Source organism: Patella vulgata, chromosome 1, assembly GCF_932274485.2.
Source record: "Patella vulgata chromosome 1, xgPatVulg1.2, whole genome shotgun sequence".
Taxonomy (NCBI): Eukaryota; Metazoa; Mollusca; class Gastropoda; family Patellidae; genus Patella; species Patella vulgata.
In genome coordinates, this window is record NC_065879.2 from 59,253,769 (window position 1) to 59,277,659 (window position 23,891).

Sequence of the window (23,891 nt, forward strand, 5' to 3'; positions counted from 1 at the left end):
CAAACATGGATTGAAGAAAACCACCACGCGGCAGTTGCCATCAACCCTTCCTTGAAGTGTCAAATTTGACAATGAACCCCTCCCACGTGTATGGTGCTATTGCGTGTCGCACATGCAGCTCAGTGGTTCTGTTGGGGCGATAAGTTCTTCATCTGTGAACATGCTTTAAATTTGAGACTGAATATATTAGAATATCATATGAGCCAGAATATGTGCCAGATTACAGAGTTTGTGTCAATCTAGAGAAGGTATCTAGCAAGGAGCAACCTTGGGCTCTCACCTCCATCTGCTGTCATACTGGTTTCAACGATGTCTGAACAGGCAAAGGATTCCAGAAGTTGTTCAAATTGGGACACAAGGTCATCCTGGCATGCCAAGGGTTCGGTACAATTTCCAAAAACTTTAAACACTCTTGGTTAGTAAAAGTAAGAGTTAAAATTGAGATTAATTCAAAAATTGAAAATAAATTAAATCATAGATCATTATATTAATTTATACTTAATTTGAAAAAAAAAAAAATTTTTTTAAATATACATTTCAGTTCAGTTATGGGTAAATGTCATTATATTGAGGAAAATGTTTGAGGCTGTTATTATGTTTCGCTCAGTTATAAAAATCATTTGCATCCAAGTACATGTACTTCAGAGATTGTGACTTTAGAATGACTTAATATATAATCACGAGAACTTACAAGTCGCACATGTATGGTGAAGCTTGTGAGTTTAAATCCCCATCGATACATCGTTTCCAGGTATCAAAACAAGCCTCGTCCGTCACTGTAACATTGATATAAATAATCATGATTACGTTTACAAAGAATTTACCCAGAGCAATTAAACACATCCTTTTAAATCAAAATTTGACTTTTCATGACAGAAATATAATTTGTGTATTGCAGAATTGTCTAATGGTGGTAAACTGGTGCCACAGAAAGAGTGACAGTGTAGCACCAAAACACACAGAGACAATCCAGATCTTTCAATATGGTGTTCCTAAAATGAAAATGGCAATGTAGCTTAGTAAGTTGTCCAATTATTTTATGGATGAAAACTGTTAGTCCGATTTCTATGCTTTATGTATATATTCCTAGTGGATTTGCGTCCGAAGGTAAGTAACCCCCACCTGAAAGCATCTAAGACAAACAGCTTTCTCCTTGATTATAAAAAAGCTTTAAAAAAATAACTGCCAAAAGAGGAAAAAATATTCCAAAAAAAATTATAAAACAAAACAAACAAATTAGTATCTTATTTGAGCCAGAACCGCTAATATTAAACGGATATTTGTAAGTAAATAATGAATATGAAAATAAATAAAACAAGCGGTTGCCATGCATAATATGCCCACATTTTGCAAGAGATGGACAGAGAACGAGCTAAAAAAAACAGCGGTTGCCATACAAGAAAGGCCCACATTTTGCTAGAGATGGATAGAGAACAAGCTAATAAAAAACAGCGATTATTCGTACAATCAGGGGCCATAATCCAGGAAGTTATGGTCTGAAATGCGCGAATATCGAAAGGAACCGAGACCTTTGGGTTATAAACATACATGTTTACATACATATAAAATCACGGTTTTAGCTTGTGAATACTCTAAGAGGTCACAATTTTTATCCGATTTTTATAAAACTTGAAATGTATTTTTATTACCCAAAGATCTTGGGTCCTTTCGATATTCGCACATATTGGACCGTAACTTCTTGGATTATGGCACTTGATTTACGAAAAATCGTGGTTTTAGCTTGTGGACCTTCTAGATGCCACAATTTTTATCCGTTTTAAAAAAAACGTTCTATTATATCACCGTTACACCATAATAATATGTGAGTCCAAATTTCGTGAAAATCGGACTAAAACTGCTGAACAAAATGGCCGCCCCTCGTACGCAAATAGTGTAAATATATGGTATATCAAGGTTGTGAACTCTCTAGAGGCCAAAGTTTTGATTCGATTTTGATGAAACTTTATATTATTGTTTATATCAAAAATCCTGGATTATCGCCCCTGATTGTTCGAAAAAAATCTCATTTTTAGCTTGTGGACCCACTAGAAGTCACAATTTGTATTCAATTTTTAATATATATCGGTTACACATCAATGAAGATTGAGTTCGAATTTCTTAAATATCTGACCCAAACTGCCGGACATAATGACCGCTCCTTGTACCCAAATAGTGCAAAAGTATGTAATACCAAGGTTGTGGTCACTCTAGAAGTCACAAATTTTATCTCATTTTTATGAAACTCGAAATGTACGATTATAATCCAAAAATCTTGGTTCCTTTCGATATTTGCGCATATCGGACCATAAATTCCTGGATCATGACCCCTGATTGTACGAAAAATCATATTTTAGCTTGTGGGTGCTCTAGAGGTCACACTTTTTATCCGATTTTTAAAAAAAAAACGTTTAAATGTATCACCGTTACACCCTAATGACGGTTGAGTTTGAATTTCGTGAAAATCGGGCCGAAAGTGCCTGACAAAATGGCCGCTCCTTGAACACAAATAGTGTAGTATGTAATACCAAGTTTGTGGACCTTCTATAAGTCACAATTGTTAATAATTGTTATCCGATTTTAATGAAAATTAAAATATATCTTTATATCCCAAATATCCCAGTTCCTTTCGATATTCGCGCATTTCAGACCATAACCTCCTGGATTATGGCCCCTGATTGTACAAAAAATCTTCTTTTTTTAGCCATCTGTTGCAAAATGTAGGCGTATCTTGCCTGGCAACCGCTGTTTAGTACAATCAGGGGCCATAATCTATGCAGTTTCGGTACCAAGATATGTCAATACTTTTTTCCGGTAGACGTCGGGCCTTGGCCTTATACTCCGCATCGACTTATATATGGATGAAGCGCTAAAAAAAAGAATAGAAAGTAACAACTGGGCTTTATTTTATTTAATACTGCAAATAAAGTGAAAAGGATATTGGTGTGAATATATTCTAGAATGGGGAGTCGCAGTGACTCAATAATTAGGGCACTTGCTCAATAATCAGGAGGTCATTGGGTTCGACCCCTGTGAGGGCAATGGAAGTTCCCCACGATGATTTCCAGTATAGATTACCCTTGTCAGTGGAGCAGGATGAAGAATCTGGCAAGGAACAGTGTCTACAGATGTAATGAAAAACGGAGATCTGATGTATAGATTGGCAAGCACGTAAAAGAATTAACCCTTGGCAGTTTGTTTGATAGCCGTAGTAGCCTATGATTTTTGACGTCGTTGGTTTATAAAAATCATTAACAATATCGTTACTTTAAATGGATATGTAAATAATCAAGTTACATACCTTGTGCTGTTACTGGCAAGATACAGATAATCGTCACTAGTAGGACTGGGTAGACCAGTTTACCTGACATGGTAGATATCTTTATCCACCTGAAAATATAATGGATTAACGATTATGCTTTGTTTGTCGTATCATATGATACAACTTGTCCAATTATTTATAAGCATATTGATCACGTTATAGTCACCAGAACCGGAACTAGGGAGGGCAAAGTGGGACGAATGTGTCGGGCCACTTACTTCCACACACACATGTTGGGTTGTGTACAAGATCAACAGTTCCATTTGATGACCCGAGAGATTCTAATTAGCGTTTCACATTATTATTCGGATTATTGTTATTAGGCTTTCAGACTTTTGTCTGAAAGCCTATTGTGATTACTAAGATCATTATTAGGGGTTTACACTGCGTAGTTTGTGTGAAACACTATTGTTTTGTTAAAATTATTAGGGTTTCACACTGCGTAGCTTGTGTGAAACACTATTGTTTTTGTTCAGATTATTAGGGTTTCACACTGCGTAGCTTGTGTGAAACACTATTGTTTTTGTTAAAATTATTAGGGTTTCACACTGCGTAGCTTGTGTGAAACACTATTGTTTTTGTTAAAATTATTATTCTTATTATTATTATTCTTCTTTTGTTTTGAGTAGATCTCAGCAACTGATTGTCGGATCGTTACGATTTCTTCGGTTTTATCGGAAAAGTGGGTGTGACTTAGAGGATAAAGCTATTTTGAACGTTCTGCGACAATGCGAAATGTCCGAAATCACCGAAGCTATCGTTTTTAGAAATATTGCAGTAATTTTAACAATAATCATTGGATTTTAACTTTCGATGCATTTTGGCATAGCCGGAGACGGGGCACATAGCTACGCTACTTTTGATTTTTGATTTTCGGCAAATCTTCGCAGATATTAGGCGCTAAATTTAGAAAATTTAAATTTTTACAAAAAACTTTTTTATTTATGAATATTTTTTAATCGTGTTTTACACAAATATAACGAGTCCTCTGACTTGGGCAAAAATGTGAACATTTTTTGTCTCGGTAATTTTCCTTGGCCCCCATTGGCTAATTCAGTTTTTCAGTCCTAGATTAATTATTTATTGTTCGATTTGTATAAAACAAAGTTCATATGCCCCGTTGTCTCAATTGTCATTTTTTTTGTTACCAATAGTGTTATCTGTCGGCACCGGAAGTGGCGTAAATTGACAAAAAACTACAATTTTGACAGTTAGGTACCATTTTTCGAAAGCAAATATTATTTTTTTCAAATCTGGTATAACTGAAATTGTGCGCCCTTTAAAGGCGCACAAAATGTTGGGACCATTTTTTTTAATTTCGATTCCGTTTTCGGGCTATTTCGATTAAAAGGTGAAAAAAGGTGTAAAATTAAGCTATTTACAACCCATCCAGCGTTTTCATATTTTAAAATATTACTTCGTAACTTTCATAAACTCGTAGCAATAATCTATACGGAGAGAATGTATGTGAAAATTAATTTGTAATATGCGCAGTTGCCGAGAAATGGGCAATTTTGCATGAGTCACTTTTTACGCTAGTTTGCCTGTAAAAGAGTCAATTATTATTCGATTTTCATAAAAGTGACACCATTTGATGTGTAATGTCAATTTTAACTAGGTCAAACCAATTTAACATTTTCAATATCACCGGAAATGACGTAATTTGGGCAAAAATTGTATTTATAGCCTTCGAAACCAGTAATTTATTCAAATGAGTCATATTTGTTATTTGTTTAAAATTTTGATATTTGATTCAAATCAACTAATACAATGAACCCTTACGATCATATAGATATCACAAAATGGTTTCTAACTTGTTCAGTTGCGGAGAAATAGGCAATTTTCAACAGGTCACTTTTTAAGGTTTTTTTGTCAATAAAAGTGTCAATTATTATTCGATTTTCATGAAATTTTCACTGTGTGATACATAATGCCATTTACGATATCATACAAGTAATTTAAGATTTTCATTATCACCGGAAGTAACGTCATTTTGGCAAAAACTGTATTTTTAGCCTTCAAAACAGATATTTTATTCAAATGAATCAGATTTGTAATGTTTTTAAAATTATGATATTTGATTCCAATCAACAAATAGAATGAACTCATTCGATCATACAGATACCTCAAAATGGTTTCTAACTTGTACGGTTGCAGAGAAATAGGCGATTTTCTACAAGTCATTTTTCAAGGTTTTTGGTCTATAAAGGTGGCAATTATTATAGGATTTACATAAAATTTTCAACATGTGATGATGCTAATTCTGATTTCATAAACCAATTTAACATTTTCATTATCACCGGAAGTAATGTAATTTTGACAGGATCACTGACATGTAGCAAATGAATTGATTGCTGGATTTGGTTGTTTCTGCGTCCATTTTATTTCATGTGTGCAATGCTTATGTGGAAACCTGTTTAACGGTTTCATTGGTACCGGAAGTGACATAAGTTCAAGGGTAACGTGGCACCGGTGAAACCCGTCATTACTGCTTCGCAGTTCTAGTTCTTATTATTATTCTTCTTATTATTATTTTTTTTTTTCCAATTTGCTTATATCTCAGCAACTTCTTGTCGGATCGATACAATGTCTTCAGTTTTACTGAGAAAGTGGGTGTGACTTAGAGATTAAAGCTATTCCCGGCATTCTGCGACATTGCGAAATGTCCGAAATCACCGAAAATGTCGTTTTTTGAAATATTGCCGTAATATAAACAATAATCATTGGATTTTAGCATATGATGCATTTTGACATAGCCAGAAACAGGGGACATAGCTATGTTACTTTTGATTTTTGATTTTCGACAAATCTTGGAAGATATTAGGCGCCAAATTTTGAAAATTTAAATTTTTACAAAAAACTTTTTTATTTATTAATATTTTTAAATGACATTTTAACCAAGGTTAAAGAGTCATCTGATTTGAACAAAAATGTCAACATTTTTTGTTTCCGTAATTTTCCTTGGCCGCCATTGGCTAATTCAGTTTTTCAGTCCTACATTAATTATTTATTGTTCGATTTGTATAAAACCTAGTTCATATGTTCCGTGGTTCAAAATGTCATTTTTTTTGTTACCGGTAAAGTTTCCTGTCGGAACCGGAAGACGCGTAAATTTAGCAAAAACTACAATATTGACAGTTCGGTACCATTTTTTGAAAGCAAATATTATTTTTTACAAATCTGATATTATCCAAAAGATGCGCACTGTTAAGGTGCACAAAATCTCGGACTCAGTTTTTTTAATTTCGATTTCGTTTTCGGGCCATTTCGATTAAAAGGTAAAAAAAGGGGTAAAAATAAGCTATTTACAACCCATCCAGCGCCTTCATATATTAAAATATTTCTTTGATACGTTCATAAACTTGTAGAAATAACCCATACGAAGAGAATGTATGTGAAAAATAGTTTGTAATATGAGCAGTTGCCGAGAAATGGGCAATTTTGCATGAGTCACTTTTTACGCTAGTTTGCCTGTAAAAGAGTCAATCATTACTGGATTTTCATAAAAGTTACACCATTTGGTGCGTAATGTCAATTTTAACTAGGTCAAACCAATTCAACATTACCAATATCACCGGAAATTACGTAATTTGGGCAAAAACCGTATTTATAGCCTTCGAAACAAATAATTTATTCAAATGAGTTGTATTTGTTATTCGTTTAAAATTTTGATATTTGATTCCAATCAACTAATAGAATGAACCCATACGATCATATAGATATCACAAATTCCTTTCTAACTTGGTAAGTTGCGGAGAAATAGACGATTTTGAACAGGTCACTTTTCAAGGTTTTTGGACCAAACAACTGTCAATTATTATTCGATTTTCATAAAATTTTCACTGTTTGATACCTTTTACCAATTATGATTTCATACAAGTAATTTCAGATTTTCATTATCACCGGAAGTAACGTCAATTTGGCAAAAACTGTTTTTGTAGCCTTCAAAACAGATATTTTGGTCAAATGAGTCTGATTTGTAATGTTTTTACAATTATGATTTTTGATTCCGCTCAACAAATATATTGAACACATATGATCATACAGATACCGCAAAATGGTTTCTAACTTGTACGGTTGTAGAGAAATAGACGATTTTCTACAAGTCACTTTTCAAGGTTTTGGGTCTTTGCCATTTCTGATTTTAAAAAACTAATTTATCTTTATCATTATCACTGCATATAATGTAATTTCGTCAGGATCACTAAATGTATAAAATGAATTGATTACCAAAAGATGTTGGTTCCTGTGGTAATTAGCTCATATCAGATTGTTACTTCCTGAATTATATTATTGTATGAAAAAACATTCTTGTTTAACTTTCTTCTCGATCCATCTCTTGCAAATTGTGTTTGTTTTTCTTTCCTCCAATTTAAATGGCTGATATTTACCATATTTGTTGGAAAGATTTATAAAAACCTTCAGAACCATTTGTAGGCTATGGTCTGGTATCTTAAAGTTATTATCTGATGGTGTTGATACCCGTCAGTCATTATGTACATGTATGCCTTAGTTTAGTACGTTTTTCACATTTGGCCAAAATAGGGGAAAGAATGAAAGAAAGTGGTATTATATTGGTTTTATGTATTAATCAATGCGGAATTTTTAAAGGGCAGATTAACGCGTTTGTCTTTATTCACACGGGGAGCGTACATGTAATTTGTTGATGCCAATTCCATAATATTATTGATACAGTGCGCTTTGGTCGTGCGTATTGTTCTCCCAAGCAGAGTTGTCTTCCCTTGCAGATCACACCGGCGCTGGATGGATAGCGAGATGCGTGCGCATAAGGACCTGAAAAGACGCCATTTTGATTTGAGTTGGTAAGTAAGTACTGTACTGTATTAATTCGTTGGACGTTTTTTTCTTCTTTTGTTTTGAGTAGATCTTAGCAACTGATTGTCGGATCGTTACGATTTCTTCGGTTTTATCGGAAAAGTGGGTGTGACTTAGAGGATAAAGCTATTTTGAACGTTCTGCGACAATGCGAAATGTCCGAAATCACCGAAGCTATCGTTTTTAGAAATATTGCAGTAATTTTAACAATAATCATTGGATTTTAACTTTCGATGCATTTTGGCATAGCCGGAGACGGGGCACATAGCTACGCTACTTTTGATTTTTGATTTTCGGCAAATCTTCGCAGATATTAGGCGCTAAATTTAGAAAATTTAAATTTTTACAAAAAACTTTTTTATTTATGAATATTTTTTAGTCGTGTTTTACACAAATATAACGAGTCCTCTGACTTGGGCAAAAATGTGAAAATTTTTTGTCTCGGTAATTTTCCTTGGCCCCCATTGGCTAATTCAGTTTTTCAGTCCTAGATTAATTATTTATTGTTCGATTTGTATAAAACAAAGTTCATATGCTCCGTTGTCTCAATTGTCATTTTTTTTGTTATCAATAGTGTTATCTGTCGGCACCGGAAGTGGCGTAAATTGACAAAAAACTACAATTTTGACAGTTAGGTACCATTTTTCGAAAGCAAATATTATTTTTTTCAAATCTGGTATAACTGAAATTGTGCGCCCTTTAAAGGCGCACAAAATGTTGGGACCAGTTTTTTTAATTTCGATTCCGTTTTCTGGCTATTTCGATTAAAAGGTGAAAAAAGGTGTAAAATTAAGCTATTTACAACCCATCCAACGTTTTCATATTTTAAAATATTACTTCGTAACTTTCATAAACTCGTAGCAATAATCTATACGGAGAGAATGTATGTGAAAATTAATTTGTAATATGCGCAGTTGCCGAGAAATGGGCAATTTTGCATGAGTCACTTTTTACGCTAGTTTGCCTGTAAAAGAGTCAATTATTATTCGATTTTCATAAAAGTGACACCATTTGATGTGTAATGTCAATTTTAACTAGGTCAAACCAATTTAACATTTTCAATATCACCGGAAATGACGTAATTTGGGCAAAAATTGTATTTATAGCCTTCGAAACCAGTAATTTAATCAAATGAGTCATATTTGTTATTTGTTTAAAATTTTGATATTTGATTCAAATCAACTAATACAATGAACCCTTACGATCATATAGATATCACAAAATGGTTTCTAACTTGTTCAGTTGCGGAGAAATAGGCAATTTTCAACAGGTCACTTTTTAAGGTTTTTTGTCAATAAAAGTGTCAATTATTATTCGATTTTCATGAAATTTTCACTGTGTGATACATAATGCCATTTACGATTTCATACAAGTATTTAGCCTTCAAAACAGATATTTTATTCAAATGAATCAGATTTGTAATGTTTTTAAAATTATGATATTTGATTCCAATCAACAAATAGAATGAACTCATTCGATCATACAGATACATCAAAATGGTTTCTAACTTGTACGGTTGCAGAGAAATAGGCGATTTTCTACAAGTCATTTTTCAAGGTTTTTGGTCTATAAAGGTGGCAATTATTATAGGATTTACATAAAATTTTCACCATGTGATGATGCTATTTCTGATTTCATAAACCAATTTAACATTTTCAATATCACCGGAAGTAATGTAATTTTGACAGGATCACTGACATGTAGCAAATGAATTGATTGCTGGATTTGGTTGTTTCTGCGTCCATTTTATTTCATGTGTGCAATGCTTATGTGGAAACCTGTTTAACGGTTTCATTGGTACCAGAAGTGACATAAGTTCAAGGGTAACGTGGCACCGGTGAAACCCGTCATTACTGCTTCGCAGTTTTAGTTGTTATTATTATTTTGTTTTTCCATTTAAACATCTGAGAAACTACTTGTCAGATCGATTCGATTTCTTCGGTTTTACTTGGAATGTGGGTTTGACTTAAAAATTTTAAAGCTATTTCTATTTCCCGATTTGTATAAAACAAAGTTCATATGCTTCATGGTCCAATTTTTCAATTTTTTATTACTGGTAAAGTATTCTATCGGCACCGGATGTGACGCAATTTTGCTAATAACTTTAATTTTGACGAGTCGGAACATCTTTTCGCTAGCAAATGTACATCAAGATAAATGCCCCTACAAAAGTCGCAAAAAAGTGGGACTTTCGGTTTTGTTGCTGTGCCAATTCGATTTAAAAGTGAACAAAGGTGAAAAAATTAGCTAATCATAACCCAATCAGACTTTTCATATTTTAAAACATTTCTTCGTGACTCTCATAAACTTGTGGCATTAATCCATACGAAGACGATGTATGTGAAAATTAGTTTGTAATATGAGCAGTTGCCGAGAAATAGGCAATTTTGCATGAGTCACTTTTCATGTTATTTTGACTGTTATTGCATGTTCATAAAAGTGACACCATTTGATGCTTAATGCCATTTTTGATTAGGTGAAACCAATTTAACATTTTCGCTGTCACCGTAAGTGGTGCCATTTTGTCAAAAACTGTAATTTTAACCTTTAAAATCAATATTTTTTTCAACTAAGAATTATTAAGTTGCCGAGAAATAGACGATTTTCTACAAGTCACTTTTCATGGTTTTTGGTCCATAAAAGTGTCAATTATAATCCGATTTTCATAAACTTTTCACCGCGTGATGCCTAATGTCATTTACGATTTCATAAAAGTAATTTAAGATTTTCAATATCACCGGAAGTAATGTCATTTTTGCAAAAACTGTATTTTTAGCCTTCAAAACAATTTTTTTGTTGTAATGAGTTTTATGTAATATTCGTTTCGAATTACGATATTTGATTCCAATGGACAAATAGTATGAATCAATACGATCATATTGATATCAAAACATTGTTTCCAACACCCTCCGTTGCCGAGAAATAACCAACTTTGTCAACATCACTTTTTACGATTTTTCGCAGTTTAATTTCAGTTTATAGGTTCTGGGTTAATTAATTATTGCCTGATTTGTATAAAAGAAAAGCTCATATGCTGCGTGGGGCAAATTCTCAAGTTTATTCTACCGATCAAGTTTTCTGTCGGCACCGGAAATGACTAATTTCGTCCAAAACATCAATTTTGACGTGTCGAAAGGTTTTTTCGAAAGAAAATATTAATATTTCTAAAAGATCAAGATGAATGCTACTACTAAAGACGAAAAATGTTTTGGGCTTAGTTTGTTTTAATTTCGGATCTGTATTTGTGCCATTTTGTTTTAAATGTGAAGAAAAAGTTTAAAAATGTATTATTTACAATGTACTCAGGCTTTTCATATTTTAAAATATTTCTTGACAACTTTCATAAGCCTGTAACAATAATCCCAACGAAGACAATGTATGTCAAAATTAATTTGTAATATTATCAGTTGCCGAGAAATAGACAATTTTACACTTTTCACGTTATTTTTTTAATTTCGGTTTTGTATCATTTCGATTTAAAGGTGTAAAAAGGTGTAAAGACTTTTCATATTTTAAAATATTTCTTCGTGATTATCATAAACCTGTAACATTAATCCATACGAAGAAATTGTATGTCAAAATTAGTCTGTAATATGAGCAGTTGCAGAGAAATAGTCAATTTTGCATAAGTTACTGTTTACCCTATTTACTTTTCACCATTTGATGCCTAATGCTACTTATGGCGTCATTTGGGCAAAAACTGAATTTTTAGCCTTCAAAACACATATTTTATTCAAATCGTATTTGCTATTTGTTTAAAATTATGATATTTGAGAGTTATGTTTAGTATTTGTTTAACATTATGATATTTGATTCCAATGGACATATAGATTGGATCAATAGCATCAATAGCATCTTCTCTTATCGAGAAATAATCAATTTTGTTAGGATTATTTTTTAAGATTTTTTGCCTTTTAAATTTCAGTTTATGGATTCTAAGTTAATTATTTATTGCTCGATATGTAAAATACAAAGTTCATATGTTTCATTGTGCAAATTCTCAACATTTTTGTTACCGATAAAGTCTTAAGTCGGCACCGGAAGTGACGTAATTTTGTCTTTTCGATAGCCAGATATTAATTTTTACAAATCTGATAGATCAAGAAGAATGTCCCTATGACAGGCGCAAAATGTCGAATTCAATTTTTTTACTTTTGGTTTTGTGTTTGCGCCATTTCGATTTAACGGTGAAAAAGAGTGTAAAATTAAGTAAATTACAACTCATTCAGACTTTTCATATTTTAAAATATTTCAATGTAATATTTATAAACTTGTAGCATATATCTATACGAAGACAATCTATGCCGAAATTAGTTTGTAATGTGATCAGTTCCCGAGAAATGGTCAATTTTGTATGAGTCATTTTTCACATTATTTTGCCTGTAAAAGAGTCAATTATTAATGGATTTCCATAAAGGTGATACAATTTGATGCATAAAGCAAACGTACGTTAAATCAAACTGATTAGGGTTTCACACTGCGTAGCTTGTGTGAAACACTATTGTTTTTGTTAAAATTATTAGGGTTTCACACTGCGTAGCTTGTGTGAAACACTATTGTTTTTGTTAAAATTATTATTAGGGTTTCACACTGCGAAGCTTGTGTGAAACACTATTGTTTTTGTTAAAATTATTATTAGGGTTTCACACTGCGTAGCTTGTGTGAAACACTATTGTTTTTGTTAAAATTATTATTCTTATTATTATTATTCTTCTTTTGTTTTGAGTAGATCTCAGCAACTGATTGTCGGATCGTTACGATTTCTTCGGTTTTAGCGGAAAAGTGGGTGTGACTTAGAGGATAAAGCTATTTTGAACGTTCTGCGACAATGCGAAATGTCCGAAATCACCGAAGCTATCGTTTTTAGAAATATTGCAGTAATTTTAACAATAATCATTGGATTTTAACTTTCGATGCATTTTGGCATAGCCGGAGACGGGGCACATAGCTACGCTACTTTTGATTTTTGATTTTCGGCAAATCTTCGCAGATATTAGGCGCTAAATTTAGAAAATTTAAATTTTTACAAAAAACTTTTTTATTTATGAATATTTTTTAGTCGTGTTTTACACAAATATAACGAGTCCTCTGACTTGGGCAAAAATGTGAAAAATTTTTGTCTCGGTAATTTTCCTTGGCCCCCATTGGCTAATTCAGTTTTTCAGTCCTAGATTAATTATTTATTGTTCGATTTGTATAAAACAAAGTTCATATGCTCCGTTGTCTCAATTGTCATTTTTTTGGTTACCAATAGTGTTATCTGTCGGCACCGGAAGTGGCGTAAATTGACAAAAAACTACAATTTTGACAGTTAGGTACCATTTTTCGAAAGCAAATATTATTTTTTTCAAATCTGGTATAACTGAAATTGTGCGCCCTTTAAAGGCGCACAAAATGTTGGGACCAGTTTTTTTAATTTCGATTCCGTTTTCGGGCTATTTCGATTAAAAGGTGAAAAAAGGTGTAAAATTAAGCTATTTACAACCCATCCAGCGTTTTCATATTTTAAAATATTACTTCGTAACTTTCATAAACTCGTAGCAATAATCTATACGGAGAGAATGTATGTGAAAATTAATTTGTAATATGCGCAGTTGCCGAGAAATGGGCAATTTTGCATGAGTCACTTTTTACGCTAGTTTGCCTGTAAAAGAGTCAATTATTATTCGATTTTCATAAAAGTGACACCATTTGATGTGTAATGTCAATTTTAACTAGGTCAAACCAATTTAACATTTTCAATATCACCGGAAATGACGTAATTTGGGCAAAAATTGTATTTATAGCCTTCGAAACCAGTAATTTATTCAAATGAGTCATATTTGTTATTTGTTTAAAATTTTGATATTTGATTCAAATCAACTAATACAATGAACCCTTACGATCATATAGATATCACAAAATGGTTTCTAACTTGTTCAGTTGCTGAGAAATAGGCAATTTTCAACAGGTCACTTTTTAAGGTTTTTTGTCAATAAAAGTGTCAATTATTATTCGATTTTCATGAAATTTTCACTGTGTGATACATAATGCCATTTACGATTTCATACAAGTAATTTAAGATTTTCATTATCACCGGAAGTAACGTCATTTTGGCAAAAACTGTATTTTTAGCCTTCAAAACAGATATTTTATTCAAATGAATCAGATTTGTAATGTTTTTAAAATTATGATATTTGATTCCAATCAACAAATAGAATGAACTCATTCGATCATACAGATACCTCAAAATGGTTTCTAACTTGTACGGTTGCAGAGAAATAGGCGATTTTCTACAAGTCATTTTTCAAGGTTTTTGGTCTATAAAGGTGGCAATTATTATAGGATTTACATAAAATTTTCACCATGTGATGATGCTATTTCTGATTTCATAAACCAATTTAACATTTTCATTATCACCGGAAGTAATGTAATTTTGACAGGATCACTGACATGTAGCAAATGAATTGATTGCTGGATTTGGTTGTTTCTGCGTCCATTTTATTTCATGTGTGCAATGCTTATGTGGAAACCTGTTTAACGGTTTCATTGGTACCGGAAGTGACATAAGTTCAAGGGTAACGTGGCACCGGTGAAACCCGTCATTACTGCTTCGCAGTTCTAGTTCTTCTTTTGTTTTGAGTAGATCTCAGCAACTGATTGTCGGATCGTTACGATTTCTTCGGTTTTATCGGAAAAGTGGGTGTGACTTAGAGGATAAAGCTATTTTGAACGTTCTGCGACAATGCGAAATGTCCGAAATCACCGAAGCTATCGTTTTTAGAAATATTGCAGTAATTTTAACAATAATCATTGGATTTTAACTTTCGATGCATTTTGGCATAGCCGGAGACGGGGCACATAGCTACGCTACTTTTGATTTTTGATTTTCGGCAAATCTTCGCAGATATTAGGCGCTAAATTTAGAAAATTTAAATTTTTACAAAAAACTTTTTTATTTATGAATATTTTTTAATCGTGTTTTACACAAATATAACGAGTCCTCTGACTTGGGCAAAAATGTGAAAATTTTTTGTCTCGGTAATTTTCCTTGGCCCCCATTGGCTAATTCAGTTTTTCAGTCCTAGATTAATTATTTATTGTTCGATTTGTATAAAACAAAGTTCATATGCCCCGTTGTCTCAATTGTCATTTTTTTTGTTACCAATAGTGTTATCTGTCGGCACCGGAAGTGGCGTAAATTGACAAAAAACTACAATTTTGACAGTTAGGTACCATTTTTCGAAAGCAAATATTATTTTTTTCAAATCTGGTATAACTGAAATTGTGCGCCTTTTAAAGGCGCACAAAATGTTGGGACCATGTTTTTTAATTTCGATTCCGTTTTCGGGCTATTTCGATTAAAAGGTGAAAAAAGGTGTAAAATTAAGCTATTTACAACCCATCCAGCGTTTTCATATTTTAAAATATTACTTCGTAACTTTCATAAACTCGTAGCAATAATCTATACGGAGAGAATGTATGTGAAAATTAATTTGTAATATGCGCAGTTGCCGAGAAATGGGCAATTTTGCATGAGTCACTTTTTACGCTAGTTTGCCTGTAAAAGAGTCAATTATTATTCGATTTTCATAAAAGTGACACCATTTGATGTGTAATGTCAATTTTAACTAGGTCAAACCAATTTAACATTTTCAATATCACCGGAAATGACGTAATTTGGGCAAAAATTGTATTTATAGCCTTCGAAACCAGTAATTTATTCAAATGAGTCATATTTGTTATTTGTTTAAAATTTTGATATTTGATTCAAATGAACTAATACAATGAACCCTTACGATCATATAGATATCACAAAATGGTTTCTAACTTGTTCAGTTGCGGAGAAATAGGCAATTTTCAACAGGTCACTTTTTAAGGTTTTTTGTCAATAAAAGTGTCAATTATTATTCGATTTTCATGAAATTTTCATTGTGTGATACCTAATGCCATTTACGATTTCATACAAGTAATTTAAGATTTTCATTATCACCGGAAGTAACGTCATTTTGGCAAAAACTGTATTTTTAGCCTTCAAAACAGATATTTTATTCAAATGAATCAGATTTGTAATGTTTTTAAAATTATGATATTTGATTCCAATCAACAAATAGAATGAACTCATTCGATCATACAGATACCTCAAAATGGTTTCTAACTTGTACGGTTGCAGAGAAATAGGCGATTTTCTACAAGTCATTTTTCAAGGTTTTTGGTCTATAAAGGTGGCAACTATTATAGGATTTACATAAAATTTTCACCGTGTGATGATGCTATTTCTGATTTCATAAACCAATTTAACATTTTCATTATCACCGGAAGTAATGTAATTTTGGTACCGGAAGTGACATAAGTTCAAGGGTAACGTGGCACCGGTGAAACCCGTCATTACTGCTTCGCAGTTCTAGTTCTTATTATTATTATTATTCTTCTTTTGTTTTGAGTAGATCTCAGCAACTACTTGTCGCATCGTTACGATTTCTTCGGTTTTACTGGGAAAGTGGGTGTGACTTAGAGGATAAAGCTATTTTGAACGTTCTGCGACAATGCGAAATCACCGAAATCACCGAAGTTATCGTTTTTACAAATATTGCGGTAATTTTAACAATAATCATGGGATTTTAACTTTCGATACATTTTGGCATAGCTGGAGACAGGGCACATAGCTGCGCTACTTTTGATTTTTGATTTTCGGCAAATCTTCGCAGATATTAGGCGCTAAATTTAGAAAATTTAAATTTTTACAAAAAACTTTTTTATTTATGAATATTTTTTAGTCGTGTTTTACACAAATATAACGAGCCCTCTGACTTGGGCAAAAATGTGAAAATTTTTTGTCTCGGTAATTTTCCTTGGCCCCCATTGGCTAATTCAGTTTTTCAGTCCTAGATTAATTATTTATTGTTCGATTTGTATAAAACAAAGTTCATATGCTCCGTTGTCTCAATTGTCATTTTTTTTGTTACCAATAGTGTTATCTGTCGGCACCGGAAGTGGCGTAAATTGACAAAAAACTACAATTTTGACAGTTAGGTACCATTTTTCGAAAGCAAATATTATTGTTTTCAAATCTGGTATAACTGAAATTGTGCGCCCTTTAAAGGCGCACAAAATGTTGGGACCAGTTTTTTTAATTTCGATTCCGTTTTCGGGCTATTTCGATTAAAAGGTGAAAAAAGGTGTAAAATTAAGCTATTTACAACCCATCCAGCGTTTTCATATTTTAAAATATTACTTCGTAACTTTCATAAACTCGTAGCAATAATCTATACGGAGAGAATGTATGTGAAAATTAATTTGTAATATGCGCAGTTGCCGAGAAATGGGCAATTTTGCATGAGTCACTTTTTACGCTAGTTTGCCTGTAAAAGAGTCAATTATTATTCGATTTTCATAAAAGTGACACCATTTGATGTGTAATGTCAATTTTAACTAGGTCAAACCAAATTAACCCTTTCAATATCACCGGAAATGACGTAATTTGGGCAAAAATTGTATTTATAGCCTTCGAAACCAGTAATTTATTCAAATGAGTCATATTTGTTATTTGTTTAAAATTTTGATATTTGATTCAAATCAACTAATACAATGACCCCTTACGATCATATAGATATCACAAAATGGTTTCTAACTTGTTCAGTTGCGGAGAAATAAGCAATTTTCAACAGGTCACTTTTTAAGGTTTTTTGTCAATAAAAGTCTCAATTATTATTCGATTTTCATGAAATTTTCACTGTGTGATACATAATGCCATTTACGATTTCATACAAGTAATTTCAGATTTTCATTATCACCGGAAGTAACGTCATTTTGGCAAAAACTGTATTTTTAGCCTTCAAAACAGATATTTTATTCAAATGAATCAGATTTGTAATGTTTTTAAAATTATGATATTTGATTCCAATCAACAAATAGAATGAACTCCTTCGATCATACAGATACCTCAAAATGGTTTCTAACTTGTACGGTTGCAGAGAAATAGGCGATTTTCTACAAGTCATTTTTCAAGGTTTTTGGTCTATAAAGGTGGCAATTATTATAGGATTTACATAAAATTTTCACCATGTGATCATGCTATTTCTGATTTCATAAACCAATTTAACATTTTCATTATCACCGGAAGTAATGTAATTTTGACAGGATCACTGACATGTAGCAAATGAATTGATTGCTGGATTTGGTTGTTTCTGCGTCCATTTTATTTCATGTGTGCAATGCTTATGTGGAAACCTGTTTAACGGTTTCATTGGTACCGGAAGTGACATAAGTTCAAGGGTAACGTGGCACCGGTGAAACCCGTCATTACTGCTTCGCAGTTCTAGTTCTTATTATTATTATTATTCTTCTTTTGTTTTGAGTAGATCTCAGCAACTACTTGTCGCATCGTTACGATTTCTTCGGTTTTACTGGGAAAGTGGGTGTGACTTAGAGGATAAAGCTATTTTGAACGTTCTGCGACAATGCGAAATGTCCGAAATCACCGAAGTTATCGTTTTTACAAATATTGCGGTAATTTTAACAATAATCATGGGATTTTAACTTTCGATACATTTTGGCATAGCTGGAGACAGGGCACATAGCTGCGCTACTTTTGATTTTTGATTTTCGGCAAATCTTCGCAGATATTAGGCGCTAAATTTAGAAAATTTAAATTTTTACAAAAAACTTTTTTATTTATGAATATTTTTTAGTCGTGTTTTACACAAATATAACGAGCCCTCTGACTTGGGCAAAAATGTGAAAAATTTTTGTCTCGGTAATTTTCCTTGGCCCCCATTGGCTAATTCAGTTTTTCAGTCCTAGATTAATTATTTATTGTTCGATTTGTATAAAACAAAGTTCATATGCTCCGTTGTCTCAATTGTCATTTTTTTTGTTACCAATAGTGTTATCTGTCGGCACCGGAAGTGGCGTAAATTGACAAAAAACTACAATTTTGACAGTTAGGTACCATTTTTCGAAAGCAAATATTATTGTTTTCAAATCTGGTATAACTGAAATTGTGCGCCCTTTAAAGGCGCACAAAATGTTGGGACCAGTTTTTTTAATTTCGATTCCGTTTTCGGGCTATTTCGATTAAAAGGTGTAAAAAGGTGTAAAATTAAGCTATTTACAACCCATCCAGCGTTTTCATATTTTAAAATATTACTTCGTAACTTTCATAAACTCGTAGCAATAATCTATACGGAGAGAATGTATGTGAAAATTAATTTGTAATATGCGCAGTTGCCGAGAAATGGGCAATTTTGCATGAGTCACTTTTTACGCTAGTTTGCCTGTAAAAGAGTCAATTATTATTCGATTTTCATAAAAGTGACACCATTTGATGTGTAATGTCAATTTTAACTAGGTCAAACCAAATTAACCCTTTCAATATCACCGGAAATGACGTAATTTGGGCAAAAATTGTATTTATAGCCTTCGAAACCAGTAATTTATTCAAATGAGTCATATTTGTTATTTGTTTAAAATTTTGATATTTGATTCAAATCAACTAATACAATGACCCCTTACGATCATATAGATATCACAAAATGGTTTCTAACTTGTTCAGTTGCGGAGAAATAAGCAATTTTCAACAGGTCACTTTTTAAGGTTTTTTGTCAATAAAAGTCTCAATTATTATTCGATTTTCATGAAATTTTCACTGTGTGATACATAATGCCATTTACGATTTCATACAAGTAATTTCAGATTTTCATTATCACCGGAAGTAACGTCATTTTGGCAAAAACTGTATTTTTAGCCTTCAAAACAGATATTTTATTCAAATGAATCAGATTTGTAATGTTTTTAAAATTATGATATTTGATTCCAATCAACAAATAGAATGAACTCCTTCGATCATACAGATACCTCAAAATGGTTTCTAACTTGTACGGTTGCAGAGAAATAGGCGATTTTCTACAAGTCATTTTTCAAGGTTTTTGGTCTATAAAGGTGGCAATTATTATAGGATTTACATAAAATTTTCACCATGTGATGATGCTATTTCTGATTTCATAAACCAATTTAACATTTTCATTATCACCGGAAGTAATGTAATTTTGACAGGATCACTGACATGTAGCAAATGAATTGATTGCTGGATTTGGTTGTTTCTGCGTCCATTTTATTTCATGTGTGCAATGCTTATGTGGAAACCTGTTTAACGGTTTCATTGGTACCGGAAGTGACATAAGTTCAAGGGTAACGTGGCACCGGTGAAACCCGTCATTACTGCTTCGCAGTTCTAGTTCTTATTATTATTATTCTTCTTTTGTTTTGAGTAGATCTCAGCAACTGATTGTCGGATCGTTACGATTTCTTCGGTTTTATCGGAAAAGTGGGTGTGACTTAGAGGATAAAGCTATTTTGAACGTTCTGCGACAATGCGAAATGTCCGAAATCACCGAAGCTATCGTTTTTAGAAATATTGCAGTAATTTTAACAATAATCATTGGATTTTAACTTTCGATGCATTTTGGCATAGCCGGAGACGGGGCACATAGCTACGCTACTTTTGATTTTTGATTTTCGGCAAATCTTCGCAGATATTAGGCGCTAAATTTAGAAAATTTAAATTTTTACAAAAAACTTTTTTATTTATGAATATTTTTTAATCGTGTTTTACACAAATATAACGAGTCCTCTGACTTGGGCAAAAATGTGAAAATTTTTTGTCTCGGTAATTTTCCTTGGCCCCCATTGGCTAATTCAGTTTTTCAGTCCTAGATTAATTATTTATTGTTCGATTTGTATAAAACAAAGTTCATATGCTCCGTTGTCTCAATTGTCATTTTTTTTGTTACCAATAGTGTTATCTGTCGGCACCGGAAGTGGCGTAAATTGACAAAAAACTACAATTTTGACAGTTAGGTACCATTTTTCGAAAGCAAATATTATTGTTTTCAAATCTGGTATAACTGAAATTGTGCGCCCTTTAAAGGCGCACAAAATGTTGGGACCATTTTTTTTAATTTCGATTCCGTTTTCGGGCTATTTCGATTAAAAGGTGAAAAAAGGTGTAAAATTAAGCTATTTACAACCCATCCAGCGTTTTCATATTTTAAAATATTACTTCGTAACTTTCATAAACTCGTAGCAATAATCTATACGGAGAGAATGTATGTGAAAATTAATTTGTAATATGCGCAGTTGCCGAGAAATGGGCAATTTTGCATGAGTCACTTTTTACGCTAGTTTGCCTGTAAAAGAGTCAATTATTATTCGATTTTCATAAAAGTGACACCATTTGATGTGTAATGTCAATTTTAACTAGGTCAAACCAATTTAACATTTTCAATATCACCGGAAATGACGTAATTTGGGCAAAAATTGTATTTATAGCCTTCGAAACCAGTAATTTATTCAAATGAGTCATATTTGTTATCTGTTTAAAATTTTGATATTTGATTCAAATCAACTAATACAATGAACCCTTACGATCATATAGATATCACAAAATGGTTTCTAACTTGTTCAGTTGCGGAGAAATAGGCAATTTTCAACAGGTCACTTTTTAAGGTTTTTTTGTCAATAAAAGTGTCAATTATTATTCGATTTTCATGAAATTTTCACTGTGTGATACATAATGCCATTTACGATATCATACAAGTAATTTAAGATTTTCATTATCACCGGAAGTAACGTCATTTTGGCAAAAACTGTATTTTTAGCCTTCAAAACAGATATTTTATTCAAATGAATCAGATTTGTAATGTTTTTAAAATTATGATATTTGATTCCAATCAACAAATAGAATGAACTCATTCGATCATACAGATACCTCAAAATGGTTTCTAACTTGTACGGTTGCAGAGAAATAGGCGATTTTCTACAAGTCATTTTTCAAGGTTTTTGGTCTATAAAGGTGGCAATTATTATAGGATTTACATAAAATTTTCAACATGTGATGATGCTATTTCTGATTTCATAAACCAATTTAACATTTTCATTATCACCGGAAGTAATGTAATTTTGACAGGATCACTGACATGTAGAAAATGAATTGATTGCTGGATTTGGTTGTTTCTGCGTCCATTTTATTTCATGTGTGCAATGCTTATGTGGAAACCTGTTTAACGGTTTCATTGGTACCGGAAGTGACATAAGTTCAAGGGTAACGTGGCACCGGTGAAACCCGTCATTACTGCTTCGCAGTTCTAGTTATTAGGGTTTCACACTGCGAAGCTTGTGTGAAACACTATTGTTTTTGTTAAAATTATTATTCTTATTAGGGTTTCACACTGCGTAGCTTGTGTGAAACACTATTGTTTTTGTTAAAATTATTATTAGGGTTTCACACTGCGTAGCTTGTGTGAAACACTATTGTTTTTGTTAAAATTATTATTCTTATTATTATTATTCTTCTTTTGTTTTGAGTAGATCTCAGCAACTGATTGTCGGATCGTTACGATTTCTTCGGTTTTATCGGAAAAGTGGGTGTGACTTAGAGGATAAAGCTATTTTGAACGTTCTGCGACAATGCGAAATGTCCGAAATCACCGAAGCTATCGTTTTTAGAAATATTGCAGTAATTTTAACAATAATCATTGGATTTTAACTTTCGATGCATTTTGGCATAGCCGGAGACGGGGCACATAGCTACGCTACTTTTGATTTTTGATTTTCGGCAAATCTTCGCAGATATTAGGCGCTAAATTTAGAAAATTTAAATTTTTACAAAAAACTTTTTTATTTATGAATATTTTTTAGTCGTGTTTTACACAAATATAACGAGTCCTCTGACTTGGGCAAAAATGTGAAAATTTTTTGTCTCGGTAATTTTCCTTGGTCCCCATTGGCTAATTCAGTTTTTCAGTCCTAGATTAATTATTTATTGTTCGATTTGTATAAAACAAAGTTCATATGCCCCGTTGTCTCAATTGTCATTTTTTTTGTTACCAATAGTGTTATCTGTCGGCACCGGAAGTGGCGTAAATTGACAAAAAACTACAATTTTGACAGTTAGGTACCATTTTTCGAAAGCAAATATTATTTTTTTCAAATCTGGTATAACTGAAATTGTGCGCCCTTTAAAGGCGCACAAAATGTTGGGACCATTTTTTTTAATTTCGATTCCGTTTTCGGGCTATTTCGATTAAAAGGTGAAAAAAGGTGTAAAATTAAGCTATTTACAACCCATCCAGCGTTTTCATATTTTAAAATATTACTTCGTAACTTTCATAAACTCGTAGCAATAATCTATACGGAGAGAATGTATGTGAAAATTAATTTGTAATATGCGCAGTTGCCGAGAAATGGGCAATTTTGCATGAGTCACTTTTTACGCTAGTTTGCCTGTAAAAGAGTCAATTATTATTCGATTTTCATAAAAGTGACACCATTTGATGTGTAATGTCAATTTTAACTAGATCAAACCAATTTAACATTTTCAATATCACCGGAAATGACGTAATTTGGGCAAAAATTGTATTTATAGCCTTCGAAACCAGTAATTTATTCAAATGAGTCATATTTGTTTTTTGTTTAAAATTTTGATATTTGATTCAAATCAACTAATACAATGAACCCTTACGATCATATAGATATCACAAAATGGTTTCTAACTTGTTCAGTTGCGGAGAAATAGGCAATTTTCAACAGGTCACTTTTTAAGGTTTTTTTGTCAATAAAAGTGTCAATTATTATTCGATTTTCATGAAATTTTCACTGTGTGATACATAATGCCATTTACGATATCATACAAGTAATTTAAGATTTTCATTATCACCGGAAGTAACGTCATTTTGGCAAAAACTGTATTTTAAGCCTT

General features: G+C 32.4%; 1 protein-coding gene across 2 annotated transcripts in view; it reads right to left on the bottom strand.

Moving 5' to 3' along the window:
• The window catches only part of LOC126808776 (neurogenic locus Notch protein), a 429,826-nt gene that overhangs the window by 356,801 nt on the left and 49,134 nt on the right, over window positions 1–23,891 (bottom strand). For both annotated transcript variants that reach the window (XM_056102639.1, XM_050533742.2), the window contains exon 2: window positions 3,299–3,387. In XM_056102639.1, coding sequence (XP_055958614.1) covers window positions 3,299–3,368 — 70 coding nt within the window. In that variant the 5' untranslated portion in view covers window positions 3,369–3,387. The remainder of the gene's footprint in view (window positions 1–3,298; window positions 3,388–23,891) is intronic.